The 11,663-nt window shown below is 41.7% G+C and overlaps 1 protein-coding gene across 2 annotated transcripts in view; it reads right to left on the bottom strand.

The window, feature by feature from the left end:
* Daglb (diacylglycerol lipase beta) overlaps window positions 1–11,663 on the bottom strand; it is a 33,722-nt gene that overhangs the window by 14,411 nt on the left and 7,648 nt on the right. For both annotated transcript variants that reach the window (XM_004629622.2, XM_023713514.1), the window contains exons 3-6: window positions 6,596–6,767; window positions 5,412–5,670; window positions 3,230–3,352; window positions 2,167–2,294 (exon numbers count right to left, since the gene is read on the bottom strand). In XM_004629622.2, the coding sequence (XP_004629679.1) occupies window positions 2,167–2,294; window positions 3,230–3,352; window positions 5,412–5,670; window positions 6,596–6,767 (682 nt within the window). The remainder of the gene's footprint in view (window positions 1–2,166; window positions 2,295–3,229; window positions 3,353–5,411; window positions 5,671–6,595; window positions 6,768–11,663) is intronic.

The following is an 11,663-nucleotide window of genomic DNA, read 5'->3' as shown; positions in this document are numbered from 1 at the left end:
CAGCCCACCAGGGAGCAGGGCTGGCTGGCATGTGGTGCTGGGGGATTGAACCGCGATCCCTGTGCTTTGCTAAGCTTGTTCTAAGTAGGTGCTTTATACCACTGAGCCATCTCACCAGCCCCCCCTTTTTTTTTTTGAGATGAGGTCTCATCGCATAGGTTGAGCTCAAGCTCACTCTCCACCAAACTTGACTTTCCAAGGAGCTTAGATCACAGGTGTACAGCACTGTCCCCAAGCAACCTAGTGATTTTTTGAATAAATATATTTTGGACTGAATCGCATGAATTGCTCTTACCCAACCCAACTCTGTTCACTGAAAAGGCTAAGAAGCAGTAACACTCCAGGAATAATACCCATACCTGGCTCATAGTTCTTGGTTTCTAATTAGCGCAGTTCAAACAAGAGGAAAAGGAGCCCTACAAATTGTGTCTAGGGAAATCATGAGATGAGGCTGCAGAATCTCAGGGCAGGCTAGGTGTGGTAGCCCATGCCTGTAGTAATTCCAGCACTTGGAAGCATAAGGAAGAAGAATCGCTATGAATTTAAGGCTGGCCTAGGCTACATAGTGAGTTCAAGGCCAACCTGAACCACATAGTGAAAGTGTTTTAATCCCCCCATCCCCCACGAAAAAGAATTTTAACTCAGAAAGTGGGCTGGGAGTGGCGATGCACCCCTGTAATCCCAGTACTCAGGAAGCTGAGATAGGAGGATTGCAGTGAGTTCAAGGCCAGCCTGGGCTACATAGTGAGACACTGTCTCCAAAAACAAAGGGGGAATAAAACCCAGGAAGTGCTCAGAAAGTAATAGGTACACAGAAAAAGGCCCCTAGTGCTAGGTGCGAGGCCAACTCTGGGGCACTCTGAGCACCAAATACTATATTCATTATAAAATGAACAATAACGTAATCCCAGCAGGCTGAGGCAGGAGGATGAGCATGAGTTCGAGGCAAGCCTGGACTACATAATGAGATCCTGTCTCAAAAAAAAACAAAACAACAACAAAAGAACAGTAATATAAATATTAAATAAGGTCAGAACCTATCTAGCCATATTGGTAAAAAAGGTAGTAGGGAAGGGAAAACTCTGCTTTAAAGCAGAATGATAACTAATGCAGAAGATACAGTGAATTTGAAAAAAAAATTTTTTTGTAACTAATCTAATAATAATGGATTCACATGACACAGGACTGGGTGACAGTGGAGAGGACCATATATGTAAGTGGTCATGGAGGACTTCTCCCAAGAGAATCTTTTATTATAAGGGGAAGGAAGGACTTGGCTCTGTGAAAGAACCTGCTGTTGCCACCTCAGCCAAGTGACACGTTAACAGTGCCAGGAGTAGGACAACTTAGCATCATGCTCCTGATGGGATGTACTAGGAAGGACACAGCTCCTCCAAGCAGCTCCTACCACAAGCTCAACACCTGGATCCAACCCCTAGGAAATCTTCAGAGAGAGCAGAGGGAAGACTCATCTACAAAATGCCTGAACTGACTCCTTCAGAATGTTAATACTGAAGAACTCTAAATCAAAGGAGATTAAGGAGATGGGACAACTAAATGGAAAGCATAATCCTGGGTCAAGGAAACAAGGAAAACTTGCTAAAAAGGACATTACTGAAGAATCTGAACATAAATTACAAATTAGTTGAAGGTGCCAGGCCCAGTGGTCCACACCTATAACCTCAGAAGTTTGGGAAGCTGAGGAAGGAGGATCACATATTCAAGTCCTGCCTAGGTAATTTAGTGAGACCTGTCTCAAAATAAAAAAATGAAAGGGGCTGGGGATGTAGTTCAGTGGTAGGGGTACCCCTGGGTTTGGGCTCTAGTGTTGCCAAAAATAGAAACAAATTAAAGATTAATGGAAAAATTCTTGTGTTTGACAATTTTACTGGAGTTACATTAAAGAATGTCATTCTTTAAAAATCTAGACTGAAGTAATTAGAAATAAAGAAGCAAGGAGTCAATCTTAAATCCTTTGGGGGAAAATGTGTCTACAGAGTGTGTGATGCAGCACATGTGACAAAATGAGTCAGAACTGGGGACTCAGATAAAGGACTTAGGTTGGACATCTCTGTTCTGTTCTTGCAAGCTTTTGAAATATTTTTTAAATAGAATTATTTAAAAAGAGCAATGTGGACATGGAGGCCTCACCCAGTGCCAACCTACCAATCACCACCAATCTTGCACAGCCCAGTAAAGGGGTTTCTATAAATGTAGAGAGGCCACCCATAAGCAGCTGCTGCAAACTGCATATAATGATGGCAATTTTCTAATTCTGCATCCAGTTCAGCTTCCTGAAAGAAGAAAAAAAAATAGCTTTTTATTTAAGGGAACTCGTTATGGGGAAGATGAACACGCTAAGATCTTAAGCCTGACCTCCAATTCCTGATTCTTTTGCTTTTCTTGTTGACTGGAGTTCTCACAGGATTTCTGCTAGGAAAACAGGTTCCTTCAACACAGACTTGAGAGGATTCCTCCAGGAATGCAGGGACAAGATGCCAGCAGCAACAAGACTCCAGTGATTCTTTTTTTTTTTTTTGCACTGAGGACTAAACCCAGGGCTTTTCCACTGAGGTACATCCCTCGCTCTCCTGTAGTCTTCATTTTGAGACATGATCTCACTAAGTTGCCCAAGCTGGATCCAACTTATGATCTTCCTGCCTCAGCCTCCCAGCGTGCTGGGATCAGAGGTTATGTGCCACCACCCTGGTCTTCTGCAGCTTTGCTGACTCCTGCTGAGGAGATGCTTCCGACCACAAGCATTAGCACATTTCCACATTGCAACACAGGCATGTGGCAAGAATTTGCTGCTTTAGCAAACAAAGAAATAAATGGATCCTGTGTGCAATTTTCTTTTGAAAACATAAAAATCTATAGGAGGAAATTTAGCATCCTGTGAAGCTCCCCAGACTCAGAGAAGAAAAGGAAACACACAGGGTGCCTGAGGTTCCATCTTACAAGGAATTTCCCTGGTATGTAGAACCCAGCAGTGAATTTCCTAAAGCAGAAGGGTTTGAAATATGATGCACGGTGATCTGGCCAGGAATAGGTTCTATCTACCTGCACTCCAGGCTCTGAGGACCTACCTCATCTGACAGGTGTGCCAGAGACCACAAACAGATCGTGGCCCAACTGCTACTCAAATCGCTTGTGGTAAGTTGTCTATTTTTAAAGATCAACACAGGTGTAAGCATCAAAACCATACAATCCAAGAGAAATCTGGGATTACCTGGGGGTTCCCTGGGGAGTGGCTGATCACCTCCTCTGGTTCCTGCCTGCTGCTGATATTGTCCTGCTGCTGATGGAGAAGGGCCAGGCCTGCTGCAATGTCACTGGGCACCAGATCTGTGTCCTGCATGGAAAAGTGCAATGGCTTGGCATGAAACAGGCCCAGGAATGCTTTAAGATTCAGCGTAACAGTTCCTAGGTGCATGTCCAGATACACCAAGAGCATTTATGTGTATAAAGGCAGCTGTAAAAGCATTGTCCTCACAAGTCTCCTTCTCCTTCAGCTCAGTATTTTCTTATATCTTACCTTCATACAAATCTACTAGGTGGGTCCCTATTTCAAAATTCCACTTCAAGTAAATTAACTATTTCTAATATACTCCAAATCTTTTGGAAAAGTGGAAAATAAATGAGTAAATCATCCATATTTTTAGTAATGTACAATTTCAGCTCAAGTTCATACTCTGATCTCAAGGTGCTCTAATGATTTATTGAAACAGTCTACAACAGTGATTTATGAGATTGAACATGTCCCTGGGTATAGCAAATGCTTCAAACCTGAAGATATAAAGCAACATTCAGTGTTCTGGGGCCTGACCTTACCTTTTCCTTCAGGATACACGGGGACTAGTCAGAAATCCTCTATTACAAAAGGTACTTCTAGCTCACAAGAAAGGTCCAAGTACCGACCATTGGGCCTATGATCTAGATTAAGACATCTCTGAGCTGGGTGTGATAGTATATACCTATAATCCCACCGTTTAGGAGGCTGAGGTGGGAGGATCAATACAAGTCTGAGGGCAGCCTGGGCTACATATGAGTTCAAGGCCAGCCTAAACTACGTAACAAGACCCTGTCTCTAAATAAATAAATAATAAATAAATAAATAAATAAATAAATAAAATAATCTGAGAATAGCCAGCTTTTCTTTTTCCTCACACCAGGCTAAATTAGACCTTTCAGATTTAGGGGACACACTTCTCTTATCCCGATGTGGAGGCTGCTTCTGTGGAGTCAAGCAGTGGGGCTGGCCCAGAACATTCCAGAGTCAGACACTACAGGGAACCAAGAAATTGACAGGAAGGGGTGCAGACTATCAGAACCATTTCCCCTTCCCCGGTATTAATGTGGAAAATAACAGTGGTTTATCAGAGATCATCACACGAAAAGCAAAAAAATAATAGTTGATTTGAATGAAAACAAGTATTCTCAAATTGCTCAAGAAAATGCTCTAGGGCTGGGGAGATGGCTCAGTGGAATAAGCACTTCCCTGGCAAGGGAGAGGGCCTGAGTTCAATCCCCGGTTCCGCAAAACAAAAAAAAAAAAAAAAAAAAAAAAAAAAAAAAAAAAAAGGAAAAGAAAGAAATTGTTCTAGAATGACAATATACTTTTACATTATAGTAAGTCAGGATTTCTTTCTTTCTTTTTTTTTTTTATGTATTAAGAACAGGGTCCACAAGGTATTACTACACAGATCAGACTCATAGTGATCCTCCTGCTTTCAGCCTCCCAAGCACTGGGATTACAGGCGCATACCACCATGCCCAGTCTCAGGTACCCTCTCAGCGTATCCTGGGGGTGGGGCTGGCACCTGGGAGGAGGGCCAGCACTGTGTCAGGATTTCTACTGAGCTATATCCCTGGCTCTTTTTAAAATTTTTAAATTTTGAGACAAGGTCTCACTGAGTCACCCAAACTGGGCTCAAACTGTCATTCCTCGTGCCACAGTCTCCCAGAGTTGCTGGGATTACAACAATGCATCACCATTCCTGGCTGAAAAGGCTACCATTTCTATCGTGTAGCATGACACTGCCTATACACCGCATCTGCTGCATCAACAGAAGAGGTATAGTATATGTGTGTGAACACATGCTAGTCCCCAAATGTATAGGTTAGACTATTCAATTTCTTTAAAAAGGGAGTGTAATGAACAAGTGTCAATGAAAAGGTATACCTAAGTGTCAAGATGGGCTCTGGAAAAGTATAGCCCTTGATGTTAACTGCCCCCAAGGTGCTCATCCCTGACAGTATTGGTCCTCAACCTCACACCCAGGGGTTCTGGATTCTCAAAAGCCACTTATATGGTGAGGGGGACTGGCTCCAAATGCAGTCAAAGTGCTTATTTTCACATAAGAGGCATTCACGGAAACAGAAAGAGACCAAATCAGATCCCTTCAGCTTACTGAAAAGTAGGTTGAGAAAAGCTCTGCCGTACTCGAAAAAGCAATTCGAGTGTGATCGTCTTTCCCCACGCAACAGCACAACAACTTCATTCTCGTTTCCCACACGCTTATAGCCGCTGTCTTGAGGCCATCAAGTAACTGGCTCGATTCATGACTATCCAGGTGACCAGGACCAGCAGAAGTATAGGGAACCGTTTTCCCCCCCAGTGGGTCAAAGACAATGATAATGGTGAAAACAGTGGCAGCGATGATGATCCAACTGCAAGAGAGAGGGGAAAGGGCTTGTGACTGGGGGCTCTACCACCCCATGCAGAGCCTGAGGTGCCTCCTTCATATTCAGTTCTGTGTCTCTACTGAGGACCCAGGAAGACAGATCTCCCAGAATCTGACTGAAATGAGCAGACTATTTCTTTTAGAAACTTCTTCATAGTCAACCCATGCCCTACAAAAAATGAGGGACACAAAAGAAACATGAAACAGCATGGGAAACCCTAACCCTGACACCCAGGCCCTTCCTCCTCAGTGCCACAGGATTATTCTGTTAAAGTTAAAAGAATGCCCAGATTAGGGGACATTCTGATAGGACATTCTTTTGTCTGTATCTCTAAGTATTTCTAGATTTGCCCACATGCATAAGGCCTATGAGCGCCTGGATGCTATGCTGCGAGGAAGACACCTCCACGAGGCAATTCTGTGCTCTCACCGAGTAGCTCAGGAAAGCTGGCAACAGCATGGGCTTCAGTCTCCTTATTCATAACTCTAAGGGATGGAATTAGATCATTGCTATGATTTTTATCCCAGAAAATGTAAAATCCTCATGATAAAAAGCCTTATTAGAGAACTAATGCCTGCCATGATACACAATACCCCATTTCTTCTCATCTTATCTTTAGCTTCTTTCTGCCCTTGCTTCAATCTTTGGTTTTCTTCCTTCTTTGGAGAAAAAAAAAAAAAAAAAAAAATGCAAGAAATTAAGAACCCAGGAAGAAAGAAAAAACATCAACAAATGGAAAATGGAAGATGAATTATTTACCATACCTAAACAAATGTGTCTAAATTGTCACAAGTGAGTCAGTAAGGTCCAATTCTACCTATGTGAGGAGCCTCTCTGTTGCATTCCTCAGAGATGTGAGTCCACCTACACTGCAATGCATTTGTGATGAGAAGACACTAGAAGACCTCACCTGACAATGACGGTTGCAATGATGCCATTCACAACTGTCCTGTCACACTGGACACCATCTGCTACCCAGGCGGCTCCCAGTGATGCCCAGACCATCTCTGGCAGAAAAAGTGCAAGGCGGAAGTAAAGAAGCTTAGACATAGACTTCCGTGGTCCAGGGTTACAAATAGTTCCTGAAACAGAAAATAATCAATGGCTTACTCCCCTCGTTGGGACATGAAGTGGCCCCCTTTCCACAAAACAAGTTGCTAGTACAAGCTCTGTGTGGTACCCACCTCCCTCTGACTCTGCCTGCTTGCACTTGGTGGCCAGTACTCAAGCGTGAGAGCCAGTGACAAAGTGAAGGACAGGAAACATAACAGAGGCCTCAGACTCTCAGAAGCTGCTGAGACTCACTAAGGATAAAAACCACTCCTGGCTTCCGGCTAGATGACCACTGTCCAGGCTGGATCACTCCTGAGACCAAGTAAGTACCTACGTACTGAATGCTGGGTTAGTCACCACCCCATTTTATAAATGAGGAACTGAAGCTGGAGGGTAGCAGAGACAATGCCTATAATGCCAACACTCTGGAAGGCTGACGCAGGACAATCACACAAGCTCAAGCTCAGCCTGGGCAACTAGTAACTCTGCCAGACGCTGTCTCAAAAATGAAAAAAAGGTTGGGGATGTAGCTCAGTGTGAAGGCCCTGGGCTTAGACCTAAGTACTATGCGTACATACACCCACATAAGAGGAAATGAAGCCCAGAGAGCTTAATAGGTACTTTCTAAAATATAATCTAAGTCTGCATGACTCAAGCTCTTGTCCCATGGTCCTCACTCTGGGGAAGTGAAATTTGTTATTCTGGTTCTGGAGACTAAGTCTAGCGCCTACATACATACTCTACCACTGAGCTATACTAGCCTGGAAATGAACAATTCTGATGGTGAGGTCACTTGAAGATGGTAACACAAAGCATTAAAGCAAATTAAATACTTAAACTTATGGGATGGCCATATAAGCATTTTTTTTTTTTTTTCTTTTTGGAACATGGTCTCACTATGAAGATTAGGCTGCCTTGAACTCACTTTGTAGCCTAGGCTGGCCTCAAACTCAGGAGTCTTCCTGCTTTAGTCTCGTGAGTGCTAGGATTATGAGCATGCATCACCATACCTGGTGGCATATAAGAATTTCAAAAGCATAATGAAATCCAATTATGTGGTGGTGCATAATGTAGTCAAGAGTAGAATCTAATGTAGCATGGTCACTTGTTAAATAAAAACTCCCTGTAGGACCACTGGGTAAAGGAAGTACAGACTAATTCTGTGAAATCTTTTTGGAACTGAGAGTCTAAAACAATATATTTTTCAAGTAGGCACCAAGTTATCCTAGAAAGTTTTCACAATGGTTGTTTTGACATTTCTTTCATCAGATACTCTACTTGCACCAACAATACATGTCATGTTCCAGGAAAAGAAATTCTCTCAAACCAGAACACAAGTCTGGATTTGCAGGCTGGGGAAATAGCTCAGTGGTCTAAATGCCTGCCAGGCAAATGCAAGGACCTGGATTTGATCCCCAATACTGCATGCTGTGCCAGCCCCAGAACCCTAGAGGCACCCTGGCAGCTACCAAAACCAGGCATGGTGGCACACACCTATAATCCCAGCACTGGGGAGACTGAGACAGGAGGATCACTGAGTCTGAGCTGTATAGTGAGGCCCTGTGCCAAATCAATCAATCAATCAATCAATCAATCAATCAAACAATTCCAGATTTGCTACACTTAAACAGATCACTCTCACTGGAAGTGGTTATCAGTTGTATAGCCTTTGCAACTAGCCCAAAGCATGTATTTAAGTTTTTACTAATTGTTTGCAATGTTTGTTATGTTTTAATTTTTGTGTCCAACTGTTTTCTGACAAAAACAGCATTATGGCTTTGTGCAAGAATGTAAACCTCAGAATGATCACCACAAAGCTTCAGGAGAATAAACCAGGATGGTCCACAGATATTAAGATCAAATCTATAATTTTTAGAATTATAAATGTTTGGAGCAGACCAGACCAAACAACAAGCCCAAATCACCAAAAGAAGAATGAAATATAATACAGTCCAAGACGTAGCCTTAAAGTGTTTTCTCCACCCTCAGCTTGAATAGTAAGGGTCAATCTTCAGTTCAGTTCACCTAGCAGAAATTGTGGAATTTTCTGTTGCATTTATTGTACAAACTATGTACATTTTTTGTACATTTTAAAATGTTCCTTTTGTGTCACACTGTTGTTACACTTTTTGCCTAGCAATTTGAAGGCATGAAAATTCCACAAAGTCATCAATGAGAACAGGCCATGGTCCTTCTTAGTCATAGACACGTCATCTGCAATCATTGTACTAAGTCTAAAAGAAGATCCCAACTATTTTTAGTATTGGGTATTTATGATGTTGCAACAAAAATTTATTTCATTAGTCTAAGAATTTAAATCTTCCATAAGCACGAAGTCCCAGTAGGCAATGGCCACTGCTATATCCTAATTCTGTCATGCCGTCCATGAAGTCCTGCTTGGAGAACTCACACTGAGCTGCTGCTCTCTTATAAGATCAAAACACTACTGCTGGCTGAATCAAGCGCCGGGTCATCACAGAACTGCTATACACCCTCTTCCAATTTTATCTTTATCCTGAGGATCATGCTGGCGTTCTCCAGACCCTTCTACTCCTCCTCCAGCTCCACAGTAAATGGAAGATGACTTCAGCAGTGGCTCCTCTCACAGACTGGCCAGGCTCCTGTTCACTCATGTGCAGTGCCTCGTGACATTTTTATTGGATTTATAAAACAGATCTGAGTATCAGATGAAGCCTAGGTGCTTTCATTCTTGGCATAAAACTTTATTTCCCTTCAGGAAAAAAGCTATGATAAACAGTAATCTAAATTAAAAACGCCCTATAATTAAAACAAAAGCAATTATTGAAAAAAAATTAAGACCTAATGAACACCATGGTAAAGAAATAGCCTTTAATTTTTTTTTAAAAGCCTTCTATCTGAATTACTGGCATACAGTCACATTTTAAAATAGGCATCATCTGGCCTCATCTTTTGGCACAAATTTTATTATGTAATTAGCTAAAATCATACCCACTCTGTATCTGTGGAATAAAGGGTATAGACAGACACACACACACACACACACACACAACAATCAGTTCTCCAGTGCCTGTAATACCAACACTGTGGGAGGCTGAGGCATGAAGACCACAAATTTGAGCTTGGCTTGGGTAACAGCAAGACTAGGTCTCAAAATAGGGGGGATGTAGCTCAGTGTAAAGGACCTGGATTCAATTCCCAGTACTGCAATCAATCAATCAATATTTTTTTAAAAAGCTAAATATACACTGTCTTTCTACCAAAATGACAGGTTAATTACTGAGACTTGACTAGTGAAACAAAAGAAATAATGGAAGCTATGCTTGTGCCAAGAATAAAATTTACTAGTATGTTATTTTATTTATTTATGCATTTATTTTTATGTATTCGGCAAAGGGCCTCACTATGCAGCTCGGACTTGTAGTGATCCTCCTGTTTTCAGCCTCCCCAGCACTGGGATTACAGGTGTGCACCACCATGCCCAGTCTTGGTGCCGGTGTGTCCAGGGGTGGGACTGGCTGGGGATCAAACATTGGTCCCTGCACTTGCCTAAGCTTTGTCCTAGTACATTATTTTAAAATTTAAGATTTTATTTAAAAAAATCATCGATTTTATACAGATAAAAGGTCAAACAGATCAAGTGGGTATGAAGTACATTTCAAGCCTCCACCCCATCCCTGAACCCCTACTTTTTCCGTTACTCTCCCTAGAACTAAATCCTGGGTATATCTGTGCATAAAAACCCCCAAATTTTTCCATTTAAATTTTAATTTGTTTGTATTTTACTGATACATTTTATATATATATATATATATATATATATATATATATAATGATCACATTCATCATAGGGAATCTGCACCTGATGCATCTTCTTTTATTCTCATTCTTCTCCCCTCAATCCCTCTTGTTCTCCTTATTTACAAAAGCTTTGTTTCATTTTTTCCTTCTTTTCTTGTTGTTTTTTTTTCCCCCTTGTTCCTTCTTTTCCTTTGGCCTGTTTCAAAGATTTGGCTACTATGAACTGTGCTGTAAAACATGGGTATGCAAATATCGATGTGGTATGATGCTTTTAATTCTTTTGAGAAGATACTAAGACGGAAAATAGTAGTTTTACTCTTCTGAGGCATCTCCACACTGACTTCCACAGTGGTTGTACCAGTCTGCACCCTACCAACAGTGGAGAAGGGTTCCTTTTTCCCCACAGCCTCACCACCATTAGTCAATGGTTGATTTCTTGATGATAACCATTCTTTCTGGGGTGAGATGGAATCTCAATGTTGTTTTAATTTTCATCTTTCAAATGACCAGTGATGTTCAACATTTTTTCATAAATTATTTGCCCATAAACAAAAATTATATAACCTTTGGAAAAAAAAGCAGCAAATAAGTTACAATACCCTGTACCTGAGTACATTGGCAATCATCCCTGTTCACAAAGCATTTTTTCTTTCTCTCTCTTTTCACCACTGCGTGCCCTGCTTCAGTGCCAATGGCCTACGGGCAGAGGTAATGGTCCTGGGCCATGGTTTGTTCCAGCACAGGACACTGACAGCCTGGGGGATGGGGCTGCCACAAATACAAATCCATACTCACTTTCTCATTTTCAATAGGTAATATGGATAAAATACAAACAGGCATTTACTTTTTTCCAATATCCTTTTCTTTTCTTTTTCAGTTCTGGGAACTGAATCAAGGGCCTTAACACTGAACTACATCCCAGCCCTTCTTTGTTTTTAGATAGGGTCTTGCTAAATTGCCCAAGCTGAGCTCTAACTCTTGATCCTCTTGCCTTAACCTCCCAGGATGCTGGGATTAGAAGAGTGTGCTACCATACCCAGCTCCAAAACACAGTTTTTAATAAAGTACATTTTGTTAATACTTTTTATTTTTTCATTTTTTAAAAATTTATTTGTGTGTGTGTGTGTGTGTGTGTGTGTGTGGCC

The sequence above is a fragment of the Octodon degus genome, unplaced genomic scaffold (assembly GCF_000260255.1).
Source record: "Octodon degus isolate 3935 unplaced genomic scaffold, OctDeg1.0 scaffold00031, whole genome shotgun sequence".
Lineage (NCBI taxonomy): Eukaryota > Metazoa > Chordata > Mammalia > Rodentia > Octodontidae > Octodon > Octodon degus.
This window is presented reverse-complemented; position numbering and strand designations above follow the sequence as displayed.